This window comes from Enoplosus armatus, chromosome 12, assembly GCF_043641665.1.
Source record: "Enoplosus armatus isolate fEnoArm2 chromosome 12, fEnoArm2.hap1, whole genome shotgun sequence".
Lineage (NCBI taxonomy): Eukaryota > Metazoa > Chordata > Actinopteri > Centrarchiformes > Enoplosidae > Enoplosus > Enoplosus armatus.
The window spans coordinates 1,025,925-1,052,384 of record NC_092191.1 but is presented as its reverse complement, the minus strand read 5'-3'; the positions used below and the strand labels follow the sequence as shown (position 1 = coordinate 1,052,384).

At 44.1% G+C, this 26,460-nt stretch overlaps 1 protein-coding gene across 10 annotated transcripts in view; it reads right to left on the bottom strand.

The window, feature by feature from the left end:
- rtn4a (reticulon 4a) overlaps nucleotides 1-21,731 on the bottom strand; it is a 29,192-nt gene extending 7,461 nt beyond the window's left edge. The window contains exons 1-4 of one of the 10 annotated variants that reach the window (XM_070915539.1): nucleotides 20,964-21,731; nucleotides 15,216-15,254; nucleotides 12,666-12,719; nucleotides 9,236-11,098 (exon numbers count right to left, since the gene is read on the bottom strand). In XM_070915539.1, coding sequence (XP_070771640.1) covers nucleotides 9,236-11,098; nucleotides 12,666-12,719; nucleotides 15,216-15,254; nucleotides 20,964-21,534 — 2,527 coding nt within the window. In that variant the 5' untranslated portion in view covers nucleotides 21,535-21,731. Of the gene's footprint in view, nucleotides 1-752; nucleotides 831-4,675; nucleotides 4,786-9,235; nucleotides 11,099-12,665; nucleotides 12,720-15,215; nucleotides 15,255-20,963 lie in introns of those variants that run through there. The other 9 variants (XM_070915542.1, XM_070915547.1, XM_070915546.1 and 6 more) reach the window with 9 other exon arrangements.
- Nucleotides 21,732-26,460: the final 4,729 nt, after the last annotated feature.

Here is a 26,460-nt window from a genome sequence, read left to right as displayed (position 1 = left end):
CATTCAATAGAAACAGCGGGTTCATATTCGGGAAGCTTCTTGCTTATTGAGTGTAAATGTGGGCGTTGACAGCGAGCTAGTCCGTCTGCTGGCGAGTTAGCTGACAGCTAGCTGCCCCCTCGGTATCTTACCGCTCAGCATGCTAACTCCATGTTAGCTCTGTTAGCCACGCAGCAGCGGTCAGACGTTAACCGCAGCAGCTGTGGCCGGTTGTTTCAACAGAGAGCCATTGTCTGGATGTAAAGACACGGACCGAGCAGCCAACATGGGAGGAGGAGGAGGAGGAGGAGGTGGGGGGGAAGAGGAGGGCCCGCGGTGAAAATGTGGCTACCTGGCTACATATGGTAGCAGGCGTGCTAGCATCACCGGAGCCTGGCTAAAAATAGACACCGCATCACAGCTAGCTAAACCCCGGCCGTTGATCTCGTTTCACTATTCGCTATGTTTAATCACCAGCCCGATCCCCCTCTCATCAACACGGTCAGTATTTTAATATACTACCCGGGATGCCGTCAGACAGCCCCCACCGGCAGCCCAGTCCTCACCGCGGAGACAAAACGTCAAACCGTCCGACATGACCTCCGCAGGCGGCCCGATCCGCCTCCTACGGTCCCCGGGCTGAAGCCAGCCACAGTCCCGGTGCTCATGCAAATACGTAACCAGCCACTAACGCGACATAACCGAACGCAAATGCGTTATGTAAACGAGGAGCGAGAGATGGTCGGTAAACAAAAGATTATGACCAGACTAACCCCGTTTGGCGTCCATCTTGAACCTCCGCTAAGCAGGCAGCAGCACGGCGGATCCGCCTGGCTGAGAGGTGAGAGCGAGGGGGAGAGACGGAGAGACGGAGAGGGAGAGAGAGGGACATGCGCAGCTCGGCCTCTCACTTCGGATGGACGGACGACTGATGACTACACATTTAGTCTCTTTCAATTATTTAAAATATAACGCAGCACCGTTTAGCTCCACGACGCATGTACTGAATGGTGGAAATGAAAGAGGAGCACGATACTAATATCTCTTAATAACATTTAATACAACACTGATGTCAGAAAGCAGCAGCATCTCTTACTTCCCGACATTTCTGAACTGATCTGTAACTGACATCATAACTTTCCTGAAAAGAACTTTGTAATTTGGTCATTTAAACTATTTTGGCACACAGTTAGTTGCTGGTGTAGCTTGAACTCTTTCAGTAAATGCACAGCAGCTCACCTGAATATGCACAATGTGTCTACAGACAAGTATTCAATTCTACATTAACTTTACATCATTTTCCAGTTAAGTTCATGGGAAACACAGACCTGTAAGATAAAGTGGTACAATAACGTCCACAGATACTTTTACATTTGATTTCTGAGAAAGAACAAATTACTGCCAAACGTGAGGTTCTATTTCTTGTGTCTGCTCAGCAGTACTGTCAATCAAACTGCGAGTGATTTTAAAAAAATAAATCAGAGTTGTAATTGTGAGAATTTTAAAGTAAAATCTAAATGAAATGTCTTGTTCACCACGGCCTTATGTTAATATACACTAGGAACAGACTTTGGTACAAACATGACAGATTCCTCAGTGACACTGCATCGTGTTCAAAGTTCAAACAGACAGAGGCGTGTACATATGTGAAAGGCCATCTGTTATCATGAAGAAATGGGTTTTCTAAAAAGGATTATGACAGCAGGAGGAGGAGGAGGAGGAGGAGGTGGAGGAGTGTTGCATAACCTGGCTGTAAAAGGACAACTGGCTCCAGAAATGCCAAGCAGAAGAGATAAGTTAGGAATTTAAACCCAACCCACTAGAACGGATGAAAGAGAGACTACATCAGAGATCTGGTTAAAAATCCATGTATGGAACTACGAGCTGTCCAGGAACACCAGGTGCATGCTGGGAGAGCCACAGGCTCCAAAACAAAGTGAACACAAACCCACTAAGATTTAATAATCAGGCCTGATTAGAGGTTTTTCCATACATTAATGATATGTGATGTGTGCTGTAGGAGAGCAGCTGGTTTTTCATGTTCTTATAAATGCAACACAGTTTTTACTCAGAACAGACAGTTTGTCTTTAACATCACGCAGACGTGACGGAGGACTGAAGGCTAAAAGCTCTGGAGTCAATACTCCAAATCATTCAATACCAAAATGATATTGTAGATAACCAATTAACATTATACTGCACGCAACACGTATTTTTGTGCTAAAATCATGAGTCTAAAACTCAAACTGCCGCAGGCTGCAGGACCTGAGGCAAGCAGACGTTCAAAAACCAGAGAAACTGGAACAGTCTCAGCTGCAGGTTAACGGCTCAAATATCTGCCTGGGACAGAAAATCATCTGCACGGGATAAATTATTCAAACGGAGCAGAAAAAGAAGTTGTTCCCATGGACGATGCAGACACATCGGAGCCAACCAGTGACACATGAGTGACAGAGAAATCATTTAGAAAAACACTCCTCAGCACCGACTACCATCAAGGAGCCCTTGAGCATTTCTGAGGCTGATAATGAGATCTACATCTGGGAGTTTTAAACATCTGACAATAGACCAATATTTGCTTTTATAAAACATCAACAACTATCTTAAAGAATTGTGACTAAGAAACACACTAAGCTTTTTAGGACAAACTATGTAATATCAGTTGCAAGCCACCAAAGTCATTTGTGAGGCTTTATTCATGGTGCAGATTATTGTAGTGCATCTTAAATAAGCGTGCTTTGACTACTGAACAGAGTCCAGTTGGTCTTTTTTCCCCGTGATGAACACCTCAATGAGCTCAGCCCGGGGAGGAAGTGGAGGAAGGTGAGTCAGTGCGTTGGTGAAAAACGTGCGAGAGGTCAAAAAGATGAGGATGTTCCTCATTCCTAACGACAGATTACACACTGCTCAGCCTGGTGGCAACATAAAGCTTTGTTATTTCACTACTGTCGCAACCACAGTCTCTAACACACACCCCCCAAATACTGCTTAGTCATTGAGCAACTCGGCCTCATGGTGTCACACAAACCCTCCTGACAGCAGCGAACACTTCACAGTCCACACGCTTTAAAAAACACCTAATAACAGGCCGAGCTCACCACACGTTTAATTCTTAAACTGATTGAAAATGTCTGAGGTGTAGCTGTGCTCCACTACAGAGGGCCGATCAAAGATCTGTTCATCAATAAGTCGACCCACGGGAAGCCATGACAAACATTAGCTGATATTAGCTTCTTATTTGCCAGACTTATCGACAATACATCAATCAGAAATCAAACTCTTCAGATATCAATCGATCAGTCGATTCATTGGTCAATGGAGAAAATATCAGTTTGATATTGGATTATTGATTTGTTTCGTAATGTAAGCTTCACATCGTTGGGTTTTCGCTCTGATGGCTGTGATGACACCTCTTTGGGGTTCTGTGACTTGTCATCAACATTTGTTCATTAATCTTCATTATTAAACTGCAGATGATTTTGATTCTTTGGTTTGTAAAACGTCAAAAATGGTCAGAAATGCGCTTCACGAGTTCCCACAGCCCAAAGTGTTAAGATGAGATAGTTTGTTTTGTTCGACACGCACCCAAAAATATTCAGTTTTCTGTCATTTATGACAAGGAAAAGGAAAATCCTCACATTAGAGAAACAGTTGTAAAATGACTTCAAGGATGAACCCATTCCCAAAATAGCAGTCAGTGAGTTTTGTGTTGGTCGACAGGTCTAAGATGAAGGGACTGTAGGATTATTGCCATTATCAGTCTAATGACACATTAACTGCCGTCAGTGGCAGCAACACGATATGATCCGAGCTCCTGAAACCTGAATCATTCGGTGAAAAACACCGTTCATGTTAGTTTGTCTCACACGCAGCAAACATGCGGCCAAACTACTGAAGGCTCTGGCCTGACTCTCCTCCAGCTCATTAGCATATCCCCGGCACACCAGCCAATCCTTAAACTGCCAGATAACGTCAGTCTGCTCACAAAGCACCCCCCCCCCCTCTCTCTACAGTCTACCTTTGGTCACAGCGGCTGACTGGCCGACTGTCCAAAGGTCCTCTATGTAGCTGCTGCAGTCGCCCAAGGACGAGACCAGCACACAGCACGCAAAGACCTGCAGTCAAGTATCTCTGCGGAGTCACAATCAGGTGCAACTCACACCGTCAACAAAAACTAGTCTCACAGATGAATGAAGCGGGATGAAAAACATTTAGCAACCTGATGAAAAGGTTTAACTCTAGGTTTAAACTTCCCCTTACAAAGCTACACGATCATCATCATCATCATCATCAGGGTTTGTGTGGCCGCCCCATGAAATCAAACATATTCTACAGTCAGCATTCAGCCTTTTGTCTCAAAGTTTCCAAAGCTCAGCTTGTGAACGCTGCGTTGGGAGTCGATGGACCCAGCAGCGGGACGAGGTTCAGCTAAACGTGCACCGACTCTGTATTACAGATGGACTCACAGCTGGTAAGAGTTTGTCTCCGTTTGAGCATCAATGTCAAATATCTATCTCCTGCAGTCAGCAAGACAGAAGAGCCAAAGCAATAAAAAGAACACAAGCTATGTGGGACGGCGCGTTTCCCCACAGCATCTGGCAGCCGTGAACACCTTCCATACTCTGAGGCTGGCAGGGACCACAGCAGAGAAACTGTCCAACAAGCCAAAGACAAAGACAGAAAGGTGGAGGTGTACCCTGTTCTCTCCAGTGCTTTGCGGCCGGCTCGCACTCCTTTGTGTCCACAGAGTTGTTCTCCATGCCGTCCGATCAGCAAACACACATTCCACACAGAGAGGGACCGAGCAGAGGCAGTAAATGTAAATGTGTGTGTGTGTTCGGCTGCAGGAGGTGGAGGAGGAGGAGGAGGAAGAGGAGGGAGGGGAGAACCCGAGCACGGCTTCCTCTGGGGGAGACGACTGCAGCGAGCGAATGAACTCCCTCCTGCAGGCGTGCTGTCAGCTGACTGTCTGCTGCCAGCGCTCTGACGCAGCAACTATAAACGTCTCCTCCCCCCCCCCCCCCCCCCCCCTCTGCTCAGCCCTTTTGGCACGCTCTCCCTTCCCCCCTCCTCCTCCTCCTCCTCCTCACCACTGCCCAATGTGATCTTCCCTTTCTCCTTCTTTTACTTCCTCCTCCTTTTCCTTCATGTTTTAACCTGCTTTCCCTTCGTCATCGCTCCTCTTCACATGAGGGCTGAGTGTCAAACCTCAGAGTATTATGGTGAACTACTGACAGGTGACATTAAATATCTGCTCGGATTCCTGATCTCGTTTAGGGCCGCGACCAATGATTGTCATCATTAGGGATTAATCAGTTATTTTCACGATAGATTTGTCTAAAATGTCAGAAAACTGTGAAGATTGCTTCATCATCATCATCTCCCAGAGCCAAAAGGTGACGTGTGTTTTGTCCAACCAACGGTCTGAAACCCAGAGACTGTTTACAGTTACAGAAAAGCAGAAAATCTTTAGGTCCTAATCTTAATTTAAAAATTCAAATATGAAACATTTCACATTTGAGAACTTTGTTGTGTTGAATGAAACTCATAAATCATTCTGTGACAGTACTGAAACTTGTACAGCAGCACGAACACAGTAAAGTGCTGAAGAGGCTCAGACCTTCCACTCACCTTCACTGCTGCCAACAACCAGTTTAGGAATAAGAAAATAATGGCTGGTTTCCTGCCAGGACTGCCGGGCATTTACATGGTAGATTCCCAACCAGGAGAACAAAGAAATCCAAAATACAAAGAGGCTGCTGCGTGTTTACAGGCTGAAATAATCACAGTTATCTGGTGTAAATCAATCAGATACCACAGGCACAGATACAGGCGCTGAGTGGTAATTACTGACCTCTCCCACTAGAGGGCCCCTGCCTCTTTTTATAAATCCCTCTTCCTCCCCTCTTCCTCCCCTCTTCTCCTCCTCCAGCCAGAAAATGAATTTAACTATGACAGAAAACACTGAGACATCTGTGTAAGTAAAGACTGACAGAGAGGCTTCAGTCGACGTCTTATATATGGATGGATTACCTGCATGTACTGGTTTCATATGATGTCATTTACTACAGGTAGAAGTCAGGTCTACATACAACAAGGAGAATACAGTAAAATAAAATCAATATAAAGTTAAGAGTATAATAAATGTACTGATTCATTTTCAGATTTATCTGTCAACGACTCGTTTCCATTGACGACCGTCTGGCTCTCTTATCATTCGCTGCCCTGCTGGAAACAAACCTGCAACCTACAGTTCACATCAAATGCTGATTTGAGTGGTGAAAGAGACGGTTACATAAAAAGAGAAGTACAAAGTTTGTCTCTCTGAGAATAAAGCAGCACAAAGTGATCCGAGCCTCTGAATGACTTTGCTCTCCTGCTGATGTGATGACACACCAGATCGTCCAACTATCCCACATTCGGTTTCAGTCAGATGATGAATTACATTACGTTCTTCCCTTCCACAATGAATGTAAAGCAGTTTCTAACTTCTGCGTGACTCGTCCCAAAAATAACAAACTGCATGTTCGTTAAATGATCTGAATTTGCCAGTTTTCTTAAAATCCTGCCAGGCTGCATCAGTGCAAATGAGAGCCTGAATGAAAATGATTTGGCAGCTTCTCATCTTATTTCCACTGGATGTAAAACAGAGTCAGCTGACCTGGAGAATGTTTTTATAACCCAGGACGTGACATTGGCGTGGTTGGTGATTTAACCCACTGAGCCCCACAGACAGAGCAGCATGCAGACAAATCACTGGAAATCTATTCATCAGCTAAAGATTTGTCCCATTGTTGGAGTCAGTGGTGAGTCTGCAGTAGTAATTACAAAGACTCCATCTACTACTTGAAACACTGATTATGTTTTATTATTATTATAATGAAGCCAATTATTGGACGTCATTCTGAGGTCATTTTGGCTTTGGTTCAACTCCTGAATCCAGAGTTGTCTGATAAATGTGCATCAAACATTCGGCGCTCACTGGCTTATTTTCAATGACTGTAATCTGCACTTAACATGTAAACTCATTAAAACCATATCAACAGTAAAAAAATACATAAATTACCAGTTCATATATCTGCAGCTGCTTAGGGCCACTACACAACCAAAGCCTCTTTCATTGCCAACCATTTGTCATTTAATTAAGACAATTAATCAATTAGTCTGTAGACTTAACTGTTTTGATAATCACTTTATTGTTTTCTATCAAGCAAGGTTGCAGCTATTTTCTGTTTTAACTCATCGTATACTGAACATCTCGTAGTTGTGGCTCTGGAAAACTGTGATGGGACGTTTCATAGACCGGACAACTAAATCTGGGATCTACTCAGATCGGAGAAACGATCCGTCACAGTACAGCAACAAATGAACCGAGCTGCTCCCATCAGTGAGGGAGATTTACGTTCAGACGGCAGCTCTGCACCTCAAGTTGCATAATGTAGAACATTTGCTGAGTGGTTTCTGGGTCGGAGAACCCTTTGTGGGCCTGCCAATGTCGCAATGCAGGGAGGAGGAGGCTTTAATTAACAGGAGATCCCTCCAACACACTCACGCAGTCAAAGAGCAAAGTCCTACTGCTCTAGTTACACAGTGGCTGTATGCAACAGCGAGTGTGTGCATTAACTGATCAATATCCGTTTAAATAAAACTGAGTCATCCATTAAAATGAAAACTAAGCGGTGTTGTCTTCAGAGAGACAGCGGAGCCTCAGGGACGATTCATCACTTTCTAAAAGCCCTGAAGGAGGCAGCTCTGTATCTGGGTGATAAAACATCTCTGAAATATCATTACATGAGTTTTACTCTCACACAACGACCTCAGGGTACAATACAGACGAACTACAAACTCTGCAGACCACACGCTTCTCGTTTCCCAAAAATTTAAGATCTTAACGTTCCCTGGACATTAGAGGAGGAAGCATCATTAAGCTTTATCAAGTGGACTCTTTCTATCAATTAGCCTACATGAATTATCCATTATTACATTTCATGTCGCAATACAGGAAATACCCCTCCCTCCCTCCAAAGCCTCAAATGAAATCAACTGCACACTAATCCTCTTGTTTTGTCTGACCAACGGTCCAGTTCATTATGATAGAAAAGCAGCAAATCCTCACTGAAAACCACTGGAAGAGCTTTCACTTGATTAAACAACTGAAACAACTAAGCATTTATCTAAACTGTTGTCAATTTACTGTCGATCGATCAGTGTTTCAGCTCTAATCTTCCTCCCGGTCAATGTTTTTGACCTGGTTTGTAAATGTTGTGTACTCATTTCCTTACATGGTAAGAGCATCAGTTCTGATTCCTGCATCGTAATAATTTAACTCAAGATGTCATGTGTCAAGTGCATAGCGTGCACTTACTTCCAGAAACCTGATTCTTACTTAAAATTCACAGGAACTTTGCATTTTGGCCAAAGAACCTGTCTAGGTAAATATTTAGAGCGGTTGGTGGATGGAAAGTTCAACACCCTCTAACATTATTACAGCTTGAGTTTGTCACTACACGATATTCAGTATTTAGCCTCAGGTGCATAAAACATGATGCAATCGTGTATCGGAGGGTGTCGGAGAGATTGAGAATCACATGATGAATCGGAGTGGCAGCGTATTCAGTCAGCAGCAGGGTGTGGTTGGTAGCTCTGTGGATGTAGTTGTGAGTGGGTGTTGGGTTTCAGAGTGGCATCTCGAGTTATTTCCAGAGAAGGGAGAAGCTAAAACCACGTGGAAAGCTAATTCAATTTGACAGCAAATATGCTCAGTGGGCAAACGGCTGTACGAGTGTTTGTAGGTGGTTAATCAACATCTGTCTGTTTGCCATGTTTCTCTTTTTCTTTTTAAAGTGCATATAAAAACAAAATAATGAAAATAAAAGGGTTTCAAAATGAAGGGAAAGATCACATTTTACTTACCACATCTTAAAATGAAAATGATCAGGTACATAGAAATGATGTTATTCTAATGAGACAGAAATGCACAAAATGCAGCAGAAGGTCGAACCACAATGGAACACACAAGCACACAAATTAAACCAGACTTTAAAATGCAGAACAGGACGGTGCAAGAAAGGAAAGGTGACACTACGGAGAAAGAGATGGGATCTAAAGTAAAGACTGGCTGCTGGTCGGGAGAAAATAACTGGAGGAGAACAAAAGAGTGACGATGAAAGATGCCGATGGACATGGAGGTGCCAGTGAAAACTGAGGAGGATGTGGGGGGGGGGGTGGTTTCCATGCTGAAACTGGTTTATTTTACCTGCTCTTATGTTCACGTTTGGCATCTTAAACAGTTTGCCGCCCTCCACGCTCTTCTTAGAGACCGCCTCCTCTGGTTTTTGGACAGGGGAGTGGGTGAGTGGAGCTTGCGGTGGGGGCTGCTGAATGTCGAGCTTCTCCAGCTCGGCCTTGCTCTTCTGGGGGGAGGCCTGGGTTAGGAGGAGGTAGGAGCTCTGACTTGGAGCCTCTTCTTCAACCTCAGGGGGCGTGGCTACCTTTGTCAGAGGGGGAGCAGAAACTGGAGCCAGATCTTTCTGCACATAGCTTAGATCATCATCCATGGGGATCTCTGGGGGCTTGGAGGAGGCAAACTTGGATGTGTCCAGAGCCTCAAGAAACTCATCGATGACGCCCCTGGGTGGTCGCTCAATGAACTCGAACTCCTCAGAGGAGACTTCATGCTCAGACACCTCCTCAGCCACCTCTGGCTCCTCCAACTCCATCGCCAGGTCTTTCTTCTCGGTTTCCACCTGGAAGCTGGCGGGGTTCTTGGCCATGGCTTCCAGGACTGGAGACAGGGAGTCTGCTGTCGGTGACTCCGAATCTGAATCATCAGCGGGGGTCTTTTTGCTCTGGAAGTCAAGCGGCTCAAACCTTTCGGTCATTTTGGGAGAATCATGGCTTGAAAACCAATCTTTCTGCTCGATCTTAACAGGTTCTTCTTCTTTGACCTTAGTGGGGGTGGTTTCCTCTGCCTCTTTGACGAGATCGAATGCTCCAAAGTTTTTGTCGTCATCAACTTTTGCTTTGTCGGCCGCTCTCACTTCCATCTCCTCAGTCATCTCCTTTAGCAGGGACACTTTAGCATCAAAGGCAAATGGGTTGTTTGCCGACAGATTAATGGGAGGGTTGGGTGACTCCATCATCCTCCGTTCAAGGATGGGACTCTGCTCCTCTGGGCTTCCCTCTGAGGAGCCGGAGTCGATTTTGTCAGGGTTGAGCGGAGAAGACTTCAGGATGTCTGGAAGCGATGGCGGCAGAGCAGAATCCTCCTCCTCCTCCTCTTCATCATCGTCTTTCAGACCAGATGAGAACTGGTTCACTGATTGCATGAGCGAATCAGCAGATGTTGTCCCCTCATCTAAGAAAGATGGTGGGGTATCCTGGGATTCTCCAGTCTGGCCATACTGGACTAGATCCGGAGTGGGACTCTCTGACATTTTTGAGGCCCTGCTGTCAGATTTGGAGTCTCCAAAATGGGAGTAGCCACTGTCCGCCAGTGGGGAATAGCCCTCAAATGGGTTATTATTCTTCTTCACCTCATACATCAGGTCATCATCTTCATCAGACTGGTTGCCGTGCAGGTCTGGCTCATACCTGGAAGAGCTAATGGGAGCTGTGTCCTTGGAGAAGGTATCCATGGGGACCTTGGAGTTGTCTTGAGATGCTAGGAATGGTGAATCCCAGTGCTCTGTTGGGTTAGAGGAGGCAACGTGAGACTCAGGGACCATCATCTGGGGGTTCACGGGGGAGGGGCCAGTGGAGGACCTGTCTGAGCTAATTAGCTTCTCCTCAGGTGAAAAGGAAACTCCGCTGTCTTCACACGGATTATGAGGCCCTGGGTCTTTCCCTAAACTCAGGTAAGGACCAGCTAACGGATCGAGAAGGTCTTCCTTATTCTTACTACGGCCCGGTCCAGAGTCACCCTCTTCACCCACCCAAGGCATGTCCTTGGAATGAGTAGTGGGGGGTTCAGTGGAGAAGGAGCCAAAGGGTGCAGCAGATCCCAACGTAGGGGGCTGGTTGGGACTCTCGGTCAGAGAGAGCTCCTCCAGAGAGTCAGGGGAGTGAAGAGGGGAGAGAGGAGAGATGGGAGCAGGGGAATCACCCTTCTGCCCAAGTGCTTGAGTAGAGAGGGAGGAGGGAGAATGCAATACAGCACATATCAAAGACATACTCCATTCCTTACAGTGCCCACCACACCTGGGGGGGGGCTTACTAAAAACAGGGAGGTTCAGAGATTAACACCAGACAAGTGCTGCTAAAAGGTTGGCTGTGGCTGGTAGACAGTTCAAAACTCTAACTTAACACAAACTAATACTGAGGCTAACAATTGCGCTGCCAACTAGTGGTGACCGCTAGCTAAATCATGTGTGTTCGGCCAATCATGAGTGGGTGAAGAAACCTACTACAGCTAATCTGGGCCCTGTTCTTCAAATATGGCCAACTAATTTGGGCTAAAATGCCGTTATCAGGCTAAAATTCTTAAAATTAATTCTGATCCAAATAATTTGGTTCTTTAAATGCAGTTAGAAGAAGATTTGTTAATCCTGGATTAAATTATCTTTAAAAAAACTAAAAAAACAAGGCACTCTTAATTTGAAATAAGGGCAAAATGAGTAGAGAGCTAAAGCATATATCAGCATTAATATGATTGGAGTGCTGACCATGTGGTCGCAGTTACATGAGGTAAGTGTGTTGGGGACCCTCCCAGCATGCACTGGGGCAACACCTGAGCCTAAAAGGGTCAAAACTCCAGCAACACTTTCAGTATTAAGCACAAATGTATTGTCAGACCAAAGTGTCTCTGCTTGCGGCCTTCATCAGGGTTAACCATTGACTCATCACAGTCAACCCTTGACCGTGATGAAGCCGATGGAGTCGAAACGTCAATCAATGACAATAAATTTGTCCTTAAAACCTCAAGTGTTGCTGGAGTTTGGTCGTTTTGAAAAGGTCTTGCCGTGGTGGTGAACCACCCGGATCTTGATGCATCTCACCTCTTCTTCAGTTTAGTTCGTAAATGACTAAACAAAAGTCACTGCCTCTGCTCCTTTGAGTGTTGGAAAAGACAAATCAAGCACACCTCAAGTAGGGAAGAAATCTAATTTAACAGGTCTACAATAAACGGCTGCCAAGGTGTTTGGGAGAGCAGACTTCCGTCCGCAGTCAAGATTTGGCAGCATTTGTCTGGTTCTCGGTTTACCACCCTGCATGGTGGTGAAATCAGTTTTTGCCCCAGGTCTGGTGCCAATAATCCATGCCCAATGTGTCAAACACAGACTGTTAGGTGATGGCAGATAATGATTCCTCTCAAAGAACTTTTTGAAAATATTATGAAGTATAATGAATTCTACAAACACTGATGTTGTTTCAGGCCTGTCAATCACTGAGGAGAATCATTATTCCTCTACAAGCTCATGTCAGTCTACTCTACAACAACAATCACATGTGAGTCAAAATGCAACACAAGTCAAACATCAAATCTAGTGTTTCAAAGATACTCTGAACAGATCCACGAGCATCCTAATTAAATGCTGTTACAGGTGACAAAAATACAGCTACAGCTTCTTACATGCAAAGGGTTATTTTTGTCACTTAAATGACAAACGGGGGGGAAGTGAACTAAAGAAGTGGTGGAAGAAAATAAATGACAAGGACGGGGAAACACAGCGACAGAGAGAACTTGCCTGTAGGGAATTGCATCAGAGGATGAGGCTGAGGTTTAGAAGGAGAAGGTACATCTGTGGAAGAAACAAGAGAAAGCAGCAGAAAGTGACTTCAGTCAGTATGTTAGCCCAGAAGAGAAAGACCCGGAGAAGTGACAAATATCAGCTTCATTACAAATGACCAAAGTCTCAACTAACATAACGGCACACGTCAGGAATTCTCAGCTGGGGCGTCTTAATTACAGCTTCTGAGTGTTACATCAGGGTAGTTAAGGAAAACCAAAAGGGGGACACGCGGGTGCCCGCAGGGTATTCTTAACCCACTTTCAAAATTACTGAAACTGAAGCCAGTTAGCACAAAGCTAAGGCTGGCTATCAAACCTCAATACTTTTTAAAGAGATGTTGAAAGAGAATCTGTATGTTTACATTTCTTACTCAGCAAAAAGCAGCCTGACGGCATACAGAGAGGCTGCAGAAACATGAAGTATCTCCCTCTGATCAGCAGGAAGTGATCGTGTTCAGAGGATTGTGATACTGACAGGAGGGCAACACAGGAAACGTAAATGATCAAAATAATGTGCAACAAATGCGTTCAAAGCTTCAGCTGTCACACAGCTACAGCACATTCTGACACGCCAACATGAAGAAACTTCATTCTGAGCTCGTGTTGGTTCAAAAAGCAGATGGCTTATAAAGTCAAATTAGGCTGAATGAAATTAAGGAAAGCATTCTGGAAACAGGCTGTTTCTGGTTCTTTAACCAAATGAACTCAATCATATTTTACTAACAGACAAACCAGGTAGTCAAAGTGAGAGGCCGCAGGAGGATAAAGGTTCATGAACAAAGGAAAATTATGCTTCTCAAAACTCCAGAAATCCATAAATAACTACTTAAATTATGTGTTAAAAAATCGTAGGAAAAGAAATGCCCTCATAACTGCAGAACTTGAATGAAAGAAGTTTTATTCAGTATTAAAGTAATCCAGTAATAACCGTCTGTACATCCATGGCAAACAGAAGCTGCTAATAGCTAATTCAGCGACTTTTAATGGTGCTAATTCAAATAACAAATGATCTCTAGCGTAATCTCCCCTCCATCAAACACAAAAAGTGACAGATCAAGATATTGTAAAAAGTGACAAGCAGCGGGGAAGTGCTCTTAAGCAAGGCACTGAAGAAGGTTCTGTTTGCATTAAGCAGCTCCCACATATACACTCCTCCGGTTAACAACCGTTAAATGTAATCAAGAACATTAACATGCATCTGCATGTTAATGTTCTTCAGCTCAAAATGTTCTTCAGCTCAAACCTTATCATCTAGAGTCAGTCCTAACACACCACAGGAGGTTTCATCCAGACTGTGTATAAAGATGGCCGACATCTCCACAGACTGTATATAAAGATGGCCGACGGGTCTCCAGACTGTTTATAAAGATGGCCGACGGGTCTCCACCACAGACTGTTTATAAAGATGGCCGACGGGTCTCCACCACAGACTGTTTATAAAGATGGCCGACACATCTCCACCACAGACTGTATATAAAGATGGCCGACGGGTCTCCACCACAGACTGTATATAAAGATGGCCGACGGGTCTCCACCACAGACTGTATATAAAGATGGCCGACACATCTCCACCACAGACTGTATATAAAGATGGCCGACGGGTCTCCAGACTGTTTATAAAGATGGCCGACGGGTCTCCACCACAGACTGTTTATAAAGATGGCCGACACATCTCCACCACAGACTGTATATAAAGATGGCCGACAGGTCTCCACAGACTGTTTATAAAGATGGCCGACGCGTCTCCACAGACTGTATATAAAGATGGTCGACGCATCTCCACCACAGACTGTATATAAAGATGGCCGACGGGTCTCCACCACAGACTGTATATAAAGATGGCCGACGGGTCTCCACCACAGACTGTTTATAAAGATGGCCGACGCGTCTCCACAGACTGTATATAAAGATGGCCGACGCATCTCCAGCACAGACTGTATATAAAGATGGCCGACGCGTCTCCACAGACTGTATATAAAGATGGCCGACAGGTCTCCACCACAGACTGTATATAAAGATGGCCGACACATCTCCACCACGGACTCAGCTGTCAATCATGACGTTTCTCCCTGTTTTATAGCATTAAATAACTAATTAAACCGAACACACAAACATCAGCTGATAAGAATGACCTGAAATGACAGAAACCATCTTTGGAAAAAATGTATTTGACGTGTGCGTGATTTTTTAGTTTGGCCCATGTCCCATCCACTAACATGGAGGGGGCGGGGTTTATGACCTATACTGCAGCCAGCCTGTCATGTCGTCCATCTTTATATACAGTCTATGGTTTCATCATTATGAGTGTGAAAGACATAAATCAAACTTTGACGATCAGAAATCTGCAGAAATCAGAAGCAGCGGTGCATCTCAGGTTGATTATCAGATTTATTGGCATAACGTAGATCAAGAGAATCAGTTTGTGATACAAATTCATACTGATTTTATAATCTGATCATCATTAGGCCAAAATGATTCTTCATATTAGGCCGTTTGGTTTGGTTACCTCTGCTGTCGAGCTTTAGCTTCCAGCCATGAAGAAGACCTGCAGGATGGAACCAATGAGACACATTTAACATTAAACTACAGCAGCGGGTTGTAAACTCATTCAGCATGAGATTCAAAGGGAACCAACAGGATCCAAATCTCTCTCCAGGAAAGTGCTGTCCTGTTCATCGAAGTTTTTAAGTGAAGTGTGAACGTGACTGGCTGCCTCTGAACAAACTTAATGGTCACATCTGTACTGATGCTGGTATCCAGACGTTTCTTCTTTGCGAGGAAGTCACAAGTGTGCCTCTATATGTTTGAGAGTCTGGAAACAAAAAGGTTGTAAAGCACAAATTCAGGATGCAATTTAACTGTTGACTCCACTCATCTATAGTGAACATATGCATGTTACTGGAGGGCAGACTACATTCAGTAGTGGCTGGGCCATCATGAGCAAATGTAACCAGATTAGACTGAACATCACATGCCACCCTAAACATAGCTGAGAAGAACGGCCACTTAAACCCTGCAGCAGGCGGCTGAGGCCTTTGAAATGTGGGTCATATTTGCTGATCAGTTTCAGAAATGAGTTGCCACTCTACCTTTTTACCAGCCAACTAAACATCCAGAAGGAGGCTAACAACCTAACCTTTGCTTAAGGTTTAAATTCAAATCTGATCTTTTCCAGCTTGACAGAAACTTTTAGAATATTAAAATATTTGGTGAATAATAAAATGCCTGCCTATATTTGCATGAAACTGGATTTTGAATGATGTTGGGACTGTAGCCCATATTAAAACCTGCTGGCCATGGCGTACCTCTCAGATTTCAGTGATAACAGGTCTGGTGGTGTTCTCGTGGCTGTTAAAGTTGAAAAGACAATGAGGGCTTTTTAGGCGGGGCTAAGAACAGGAACATCATGCAACATGTAAAATGGAGACGATTGAGAATGACGGGTCGTTGTAAGTTGCCCTACAGAAATAACAAGTCTTAAAGCTTCTGTGACGGATGTATCCCTCTCTACTGGTTGGTTAGGGTCCCCCTCCCAAACAGGAAACATGAGAACGATTTCAGACCGAATAATTAAGTGAAAAGAAATGAATTATCAGGCTACAACAATGGTTAGCGTAAATTCAGAAAGATGGCATGAAGAGGATGGTCTGAAGCTCTACGGTTACCTCTCAGCTTCAAGGTGGATGAAGGGTCCTCCAAGCTGCTGAACAAACCTATAAAACCTGTAAGAACTAACTAGCTAACTGCACCTGCTCTCTGCTCGACATGCTGCAAATAACAGCCACCCAAGTCCTTTGACATGAGGGGGCAAAGATCAGCTGGAAGTGGAGAGGTCGGGGCTGGATGTCCAGTCTGGGTAACCCGAGGTTCGGCTCAGCTCACTGTGGTCCTGGTCTGGTTACAGCTGACACACATCAGAGGAGATCACTTCACTTTCAGTCTAATCGTGCGTCCTCACTGAGAGCACGACAGTACAGTGATAGACGCTCGCTAGTATGAGCAACTGTAACAAAACTGCAGCTGAAGTCCGGCATTAGTTTAGTCTTGTTTTACATGTGTGAAGACATATCTGACTGTGTGTACATTTGCCATCATGTGATAAATATCTTATTGCTGCCACGCTGAGGAATGCGTCTCCGCCTTGATCTATAAGTATGTCGAGGAACGCCTCACAGCCTGACACTGACATATGACTTCAGGCCAAAGACTCACCTGCTGCCATCTTGTAAAATAAAGAACTCAATGTACGAGTCGGTTTAAAATACACGCAAGTCCAGAAGCGTGTAACATGACTCTCTACCTCTTATCTCTGGAAGGTGAAACTTGAGCAAAGTTAACAGTTAACCAGAGCAGGTTAGTGAGGCAGACAACAGAATATCTGCAGTGACAACAGATTTCACTGTCTCTGCTGCAGTCTCCCATCTACAAAACCAACAGTTATGTAATTCTGCAAAAAGCCACTAAATAGATGTGTGTCTGAAGGCTGAAGGCTCCTCCAACATTCAGCAGTTCTGGGGGGGGGAAGCACCCAAAACCAGAACCTTCTGTTCTCTAAATGTTACATTTAGTTCTGTTCCTGTCTGCAGAGAGAGGACACAGAGTGAGAGGGAAACTGACCTCCAGCTGAAACAAACCAATGCTAACTGCATGTTGTAGCGACTGAACTGCTGACATGACCTGTATGATTTACGTGAGAGAGAGAGACATCTGTTCACGGTGAAACGTGGCAGAGCAGGATGGTAATATGATGTATAATCTCAACCTCCATCATGCAACTGTGGACAGAGCCAGGCTAGCGGTTTCCCCCTGCTTCCAGTCTTTATGCTAAGCTAGGCTAACCACTGGCCCTAACTCCTGCTCTGTATTGAACACACAGACGTGAGATTAATGTCTGAAAGCATCCGCACAGCAGATATTATCATCATGAGTTTATCTTATCATAGATGAATCAGTTTCAACTGTCAATCAATAAGTAACAAGAAATGAGTTTGAGGTCCATTACATACACTTTAAAATGTATCTGCGATTTAATAACCTGATTTGATTTGTTTGCATTCGTTAAAAACCAAATATCAGCAGATATATTATCAGATATCGTTATTGGTCTTAAATTAGGCGCAAACACAAACAACTATGTTGGGATTTGATTGACTTTGGTCCCAACATGCTAACAGGCTAGCCAATGTTAGCACAGAACCTTCACAGACACAGGAAACTATGTCAAAGACAAGATCTGGGAAAACTGCTTGTTCAGGCACATTTGAGAACTTTGTCTTCCTTTGTTAATGAAATAAAAGGGTTTATAGAAAACGTCAGGTATCAAAAATGTTTCTGGCTGCCCAAAGTGACGTCTTCCTTGTTTTGTCCAACAAGACTAGTCCAAAACCCAAAGATATTCAACGTACAATATGACCAAAAGAAAGCACCCAGAAATCAGAATCACTGTGATGAATCAGCACAACCGGATCGTGTTTCACTAGGCAGCTCTGAAATCTGTGCTTTTCACAGCGATAAGAGATTTGAAACAGATTAACATGTGCTTCTCATCATATTTAGGAGCATGACTCCCTTCTAGACTGAAAGCCAGCTGCCGTGTTGGCAGAGTAAAAACAACAGAGAGAAAGCTGGTGTCGTTGCTTTGGGTGGAGGGGTCTGAAGCTAAAGCACTTAACCCCACTTATGTCCAGCCTTCACCAGGATACAGAGACAACCAACAACAACACTGGACAGCACACGCACTGAGCCTTAAGCCTCTGTGACTGTGTGTCTGACATCTCCCCTCTCCATCTAATCCACCTGACCACATCACAAGCTCTTCACAAACACACACTGACGGATGTAGGTGACCCAAAAATAAGATGTAGGCCGGCAAAGATCGCCGAGCCCCGGACGATTACCCAGCCTGTCAGTCACGCCGTCTGGAGGGAGCGACGCAAACTCACTTCTAACACCTTTTTAAGGTGACAACGTGAATCTTTGTGGTGTAAAGTCACAGTAGGACTCTTGATGGAGTGAAGAAAAGGGAGGGGTGATATCTGGCCACAGACGATGGGACACGTTACGATGCTAGTGCCAAAACCAGACCCAAGTTTCAGCACCGATACCAAAACTAATTTCACTAGGGCTGCGACAAACGGTTATTTATATCAATTAATAATTTTGCTTTTAGAAAATGACGTAAATGAGTAATTTATTATGAAAATATTTGCCAATTCATTTCTTTTAGGGATCGACAAATTGTTTTATGAACCGATAAATGAACGACGATGAATGCAGCTTTCACATCTCATGTTGACACTTCTTGACTTGTTATCCTCTGATTTGTGCACAACCTAGTATGGATAGACAAGGAAAGATCATATCTAAAATCATATATAACCCAATCAGAGAACCCTTAGCAAGGCAGAGAAAAAGGTATGAGAACGATAAAGACCACATTAAAAAAAGAAAACTCAGTCAGAACTAATTATCCTTAAAAAAATGTTTTTCAGATTTCATACATGTTCATATACTTTCAGACTGGTGACTGTGCTGCTTTAACTGGAGCTTGTGGTTTATCCACCTCCATCAGTGGCCTTGCCAAGCAGCCCCACCCTGCCTCTCTGCTCCCCATGCACGAGGAGGCAGACAGGCCTGTTTACCTGCTATCTGCCACATCCTAATAAACAACAACAGCAGCAGCAGCTCAGAATACACACTTCCTGAATTAGACCGTCAGTCCAAACATTACAAAAAGGCCACTTCCACAGCATCCAGACCAGTGATAGCAGTTAAAAAGGGGACACAGGAGGCTCCAGGCCTCTCTGACTGAATTGTTTTCCGGATTTGGGGTGTTGGTTGGGGTGGAGATGGGGGGGTGGGGTGTGTGTGTGTGGGGGGGGGGGGTTTAATGACTAAAAACAGGCCGGCAACAGAATAAAAAAAATACAACAGTGATTTAAGGCGTTTAAATGAGTCTGGTAATAATGCTGGGAGGCCGACAGGGAGTGGACGCAGAGCGGATTCCTTTGTTGTGACTAATCTCTGACACAGTCCTGTGCTAACAGTGCTTCCATTATCGGACAACATGCTTGTCACTTATTTTCTTCCGCCAGATCGATCTCACTCAGTCTCATCATTATTGTTCTTCAAATGACCAGGTTTCAGATTATAAACTATTTCGTTATAGCGTTAGCTTACGTCGGAGCACTGAAGTCAACCCGATTGCTGATAACCGACACCGGACAAGAGAAACCTCACACCATCGGGCGTGTTAGCCCTGGTCTTGAGCTTTGTATTACATGGAAATGATATGGACCGGACACCTGATAGCCTTACAGCGCTGTTTTCTTCTTTTTTGTTTGTGGTTGTACTAACAAAAGCCAAGAAAAGCGCGTCCGATAATGGAACTATGTTAGCAACTACCGTTAGCAACAGCGGCACGCAGCGGGTAGAGGCAGCGAGCAGATGGGCGCTGCTCTGTCTGACACAATAATGACATCTATAACGGTGAAATAAATCAAATATATTCCCGTAGAATGTTTGAAACGTGCGTGGCTGACGGTAGTTTAATGGAGCAATGTGTTGAGACATCGCGGAAGTCTAAATGGTGCAATAGTGCCAGCTCATCCAGGCAACAGCTCACATTATGCTTCCTGCCGTTTATTTGTCAAAACAGGTGGGCCGCATCTCTGCAACACAGCGAACCCCGAGCTAACCTGGGCTAACCTGGGCTAACCTGCTAGCTCATTCAGCGGCCACCTCTGCAAAAAAGAGCGAACATGGCTTCGTTTCTAAAACCGCAGATACTCGTCTGGTTGAAAGTGAGGTTCACCCATCCATCTACACCCAACTGTCAAACAGCAGGTCGGCTTACTGATGAAAGACCACCCGCTCCCCTCAGGGTAGCATCACTAGCCCGCTAACCGGCTAACCTCACCGTGACTGGACCGCACAGATGTGAACAGTCTGGACAAAATCACCACATTATAATGTGATTTAACGTAAACTGGTGAACAAAGCTGGTTAAACCGACAAAGGTAGCGCTTAACCCACTTACTTATCTCCATGTCGGCGTCTGGACAAGCACACAATGCTAACCTCGTTCAGCTGTACAGAAACGTTAAACCGGTAAGATGGAAAAATACCGTTAAAGACGCCCGTTTAGACACATTTCTCTCATGTGAAGGCAAGAAATATTCTTATTTATCTGCTTCATTTGCTAAAAACTGGCCTCCACATTAATTTGTCGTAATTTTCCGGTTGAGATACTCACAAGATGCTGGAGCCGGTGGTTCCTCTGTCACCGCAGGTTGCTCTGCTGCCTCTGCGGGGGCTGGGGCTGCTTTCCGGGGTTCAGCCACTGGGAGGGCGTCGCTCTTTGGGGCAGGTTCTGGCTCGGGGGCAACCTGTGGCTCCGGCACGATGTCTGTGCTCTCCGGTTCGACTTTGGGGGCGACAACTTCAGGCTCCAGGGCAATTAAAGGGGTCTCAGGAACAAAAGAAAAGCTGGTGGAGTCTGGGATGGCCGTCTCTACCTCAGGCTCCGGTTCCTTTACCTCTGGCACCGACACCGGTTCCGTTACGTGGACAGGCTCTGGTAACGTTACTAGCTCCTCTGGAGGAGCGAAGGAACTTTCTGTGAACTCGTGTGGCGCCCCATCTTCAGCTATGTGCCGCTCCAGGGCGTCCTGAGCCCCGCCGACCAAGTCCACAATATCATCCATGCTGAAGAGGTCTTGTTTGGGCTTGTCCAGCTCGGAGTCCGGCTCGGCCTGGTAGTGGTGCACCTCGTCACTGAACAGAGGAGTGGTGGAAGAGACTTGCGGCTCCACGCTGTCTGCCATTTTTCTTTTTTCTTTTCCAAACTGTCTTCTGAGGTGGAAAAAGTTTCAGATCCGGTCTTTTTTTAGGCTCAGTTGCCTCGTGTAACAAACTTCCACCGGGATGAGCTGTGAAACCGCGCCGGTAACTCCCTCCGGTAGGTCTGCTTTTGACACCGGACGAAGTTAGACAAGTGCGCCACACGACAGTTGCCACCGAGTCGGACCCGAGTCTCAGATGGACGCCGTGAAGTTGAGGAGGAGATCAGGGGAACTCCGCTGACCAATTACCTGCGGCTTAACCCCTGAGTGACACGAGCCGTGGCCAATCAGAGCGTGTCAAAGTAGACGCTGACCCCGCCCACTGGAGTGGAGGCGGAATGGGACACCTCCTCCATCAAACCACCTCTAAAATTGAGGAGGAGCAGAGGGTTCAGGCAGTCCTCCTGTTCTGACATAACTGGTGCTCCAGCAGGGCAGTCATTACGTAACTTCAACACAAAGAAAGAACTATTCACAACTTTTAATAAAGTAAACGAAGCAAAAACATATTGTAAAAACATTTAAAGTGAAAGCTATACTTCAAAATACATACTGAGTACAAAAGTAAGTATTAGCTGCAAAACATACTCAGAGTATCAGCAGTTAAAGTTCCTTCCTCCTTCCAAAGTTTTTAACTGCATTAACATTTAAGCAAATATTGTAGTGGTCACAGTGGAAATCATTTTAACTGCTTTATACTGATTGATATCTTACTCTGTATCAATGCATATAGATTGATCAAATATGGAAAAGATTTTAAGCCTTTATTGGAGATTTGCGAGTGGAGCGATGACAGGAAGTGAAGTGAATGACATGCAACAAAGGACCAGTCAGAGGGAATCAAAAAGGTGAATATGCAAAGTAATTAGTTACAAAAGATGGAGTGAAAGTGCAGTATTTCCTCCTAGTATGTCAAAATACTTAGATAATACCTAAGTTAACCCATGTAGTAACTTTCCACCACAGAACATGTTGCATGTTTTAAAAAGGGAGGAAGATCAAATCCTGAGGCAGCAGGCTGAGGATCACAGAGTTTCACAATCCTGTCAGAGAAATGCTGCATTCAGGGAACCCGGGAACTGCCTGCTGGCTCTGAAAAGGAGCCTCTGACCTCTGGACTTAAATAAACTGGTAACATTTTGATTTAAATCAGAAACCAAAGACAGAAAGACAAATGTTCAAACGCCTTGTCTTTTTACGGTGACAGTATGAGCTGCAGGCTGACTCGATTAAATCTAGACTAACTCTAGAAACATACTGGATGTACAGTATCTGGATCCAAGTAGGTCGGGGCCAGGGAGCTTCCCAGTACAACCAAAGCAACACAACTGAAGGGTAATCAATCAAACTTTATTTACATACAGGTTAGTGCAATTCAGAGTGCTCTACAGGTGACGGACAAGCTGATCACAGAACAGTAAAACGACTGGAAAATAACACACGTGAAAAATATGAAACAACGATATCAGATAAATGAGATTAAAAGGCAACAACATCATTTAAAACAATGATAAAAAAAAAAGCAATTAAATAATTCATAAAACATTTATCAAAAGCCAGGCTAAAAGGTTTAAAGGTTCAGCTGCCCTCAGACCCTCTGACAGTCTACAGCCATGCTAGCAGCTAAATGCTAACATGCTCACAATGACAATGCTAATAAAGACACGCTGATATTTAGCAGCTATAATGTTTAACATGTTCACCGTCTTAGCGTAGCGTGTCAGCATGCTAACAGGAGCTAATTAGCAGTAAGCACGGAGGCCAGCTGAGGCTGATGAATGTCATCAGTTCTGCAGGTTTTTGGTCATATTGGACACATGAACATGTCGACCTGATGGTGGCGCTGATGAAGAGTCAGAGGATCACCAGAGTTACGACAGTTCATCCTGAGGGGACCATGAAGGTCTGAACGTGAGTCAGGCCACGAGCACGGCTGAAAACCAAGAGCTGACAAACCAAATGTTTCGTCTCGCACTTCATTTTGAAATGTCTAATGTTTTGCAGGTTTTTATATTGTCTGCTTTGCTGCTTCCAGTTCCTCCACAGAGATCAATAAAGTTTCTTCAGAGAAAGTTGAAGGGAAGCGTGAAGCTGTAGAGGAGCAGGGAGTCGGGCTCGGCTTCACTCTGAGATATAGAGTTACACAGCAAACTGATGACAGGCCGGAGTCTATATATAACAAGTGAATATATATATATATATATATATATATATATATGTCTGTAAGTATATATGGCTGCTTCAGAGACGGAGACAGAGACAGATGATAATGTGTGAGGGAGACAGCGACGGAGGAGAAAATGTCTCTTTACTAAAATCAGATCTGCTCCAGTCTGACACCACAAGGTTTGATTGATTACATATTGATAGTAGAATTTATCAGGTTTAAAATGTGTGTTAACAGACAGAAACAAACTTGTTATCATAAATATTTAGTTTGACAAAAAGATTCAGGAGCTTTCAGCCACATCATGTGGCCTTCATCAGAGGATAAAGAAAGCTTTCACTGTGTTTAGCAGTTTGACTGCCTTCATGTGTCACATATACATTTATTAACGTTTTATCAATACGTTAGCATGAGCTGCTATTTAGCTTTTAGCTTCCTGTACTTTGCAGGAATGAATGACTTTGGTTACATTACTGGAACAAACTGCTGCGTTTATAGAAACACTGAACCATCATGTAAAACCGTAGAGATTTGAGTAATAAAGGGGGAAACCCGTTCGAGTCAAATGTGTTGGAACAAATCTCTCTGCAGTTTCCGGTGATGGTTATGAGTGGTAGTCCATACTATGATTTACTCTCATAAAGAGAAAAATAACTGCCAGAATCTGAAGTTAATCTGAAGTTTAGGAATATTGAAAGTAGTTTACAGTCTGGATGTTTCGTGTTTGAGGTTTCATAGCAGTGAGAAAACTCTACAAACTTTACTGAAAATGTCTGAATATGAACAAATATTTCAAGTTCAAAACTGAAACTTTTTGGTCTCATTTGAGCTCTGAAGGTATAATTTCCACCTGGACCAGAAGAACTGAGGGCACCTCTGGACCCTCACAGGGTCTCATGCTGTGTATTTAAAGACACAGGGAATGAAAGCTGAGCAGTGGACAGATTTGCCGGGGGGGAGGTTTGAAGTTCCAGTCCAGTCGATTAGAGATTATTTCCAAAACCAGTATCTTTAAAGTTAAAGTTTATTTTAACAGTAGGCTAAAATTCTGATTTCACAGCTGGAGTTGTCTCCATAGCAACAGCCACTGAGGCTCATGGGTACTGTAGTATTTTAAGGTGCTTTCAGCCACTTGTTAGTGTTGCGTCGCTGTTCTGTATTTTGAATGAGAACAACGCACATCCGCTCCCACTAATGAGCAGCATCACTGATGGAAATACAAGCTGAGCTACGGCTCAAGCTGTAGCCCGCGGCTAACGAACTAACTCCACAGACCAGACTGGCATCGGGTCAGTTTCAGTGACTTTACAGACTAAAGCATGAAGCGTTTATAAAACATGATGTTTTGTTATTAAACTGTTTATTAAGTCCAGCTGAATCAGTCCGTTAATGGATCAGTGGACTGACAGGAAGTGAACTGATGGTGTGAAACCATTTCCTGGTTCCAGCTGTTCAGATGCAGATGTGCTGCTTTCCCTCTGAATGCTGTTAATAATTGTAACGTCTTGTTAATAATGTGGAGCTTTGTGAAGGCGTCACTTTGGGCTCTGAGTCATTGTGACCAAACAATCCATTAATGGAGAAAATAATCAGCCGATTCATCCACAATGAACTAATAATCATTAGCTGATAGTTCAGAATGAGCTCCACCTCAACTCCAACAGTAACATCCTGCTTCACATTAATGAGGAGGAATAATCCTCTAATGACAGAATCTATAACAGGAGGACAGACACAGGAGGACAGACACAGGAGGACAGACACAGGAGGACAGTCACAGGAGGACAGACACAGGGGGACAGACACAGGGGACATCTGACTGCGTATTTTCACAGTGAGGTATTAGTACTTTTACTTCAGTAAGGGATCTGAATACTTCCTCCACCGCTGCCTAAAAGGATCTGGAGTGATGTTGCCTCCATGTTGCAGCAGACAGCGGTCAGCTGACTGGAGGACGCTGCAGAGTCACTTCCAGCACAGTGCTGAGTCACTGTACATGTGAGTGTGTCCGTCCTGCTGCTGCCCTCTTCCTTTCCTGTTCACACCTTCTATCAAACACTCTGAATACACTCTGATCAGCTGATGTGAACGCTGCAGTGTCTCCTTCCTCAGAGTTCGTCCACAATAAAGCCACTACATTTGTAAACCGTCTTTTTCCCTCCATCCAGACTAAAGCAGCATATTTTCTTTGCCAAAACAGTTTCTAAATGTGTTCATGTTGACCGGCAGTGTAGAGTGTACAGTGTGTAAATCCTGAGCTGTGTGTCGTATTAACAGTGGTGGAAGAAGTAGTTTAAAAACAGTGTAAAAATACTGTGTTACAAGTAAAAGTCCTCCATTCAAAAGTATTAGCATCAAAATATAAAAAGCACCAAAAGTAAAAGTACTCATTATGCAGAATAATATATATTATATTATTGGATTATAATTATTGATTAATGTGTTCATCACTTTAATGTTACAGCTGCTGAAGGTGGAGCTCATTTTAATGACTTCATATTCTGCTGGGTAGCTTCATCTATAATAATACATCATAATTGATTCGTTTATTTATTTATATTTTATATTAATCATCTGAATCTGTAACTAATGTTGTCAAATAAATGTAGTGCAGTAAAAGGCACAATATTGGCTTCCAAAGTGTAGTGTAGTAGTAGTATGAGGCACATACATAAGTACAGTACTTGAGTAAATGTACTGCACTTTGGGAGTGACAGGCAGGCAGCATGATGTTGTTTTCA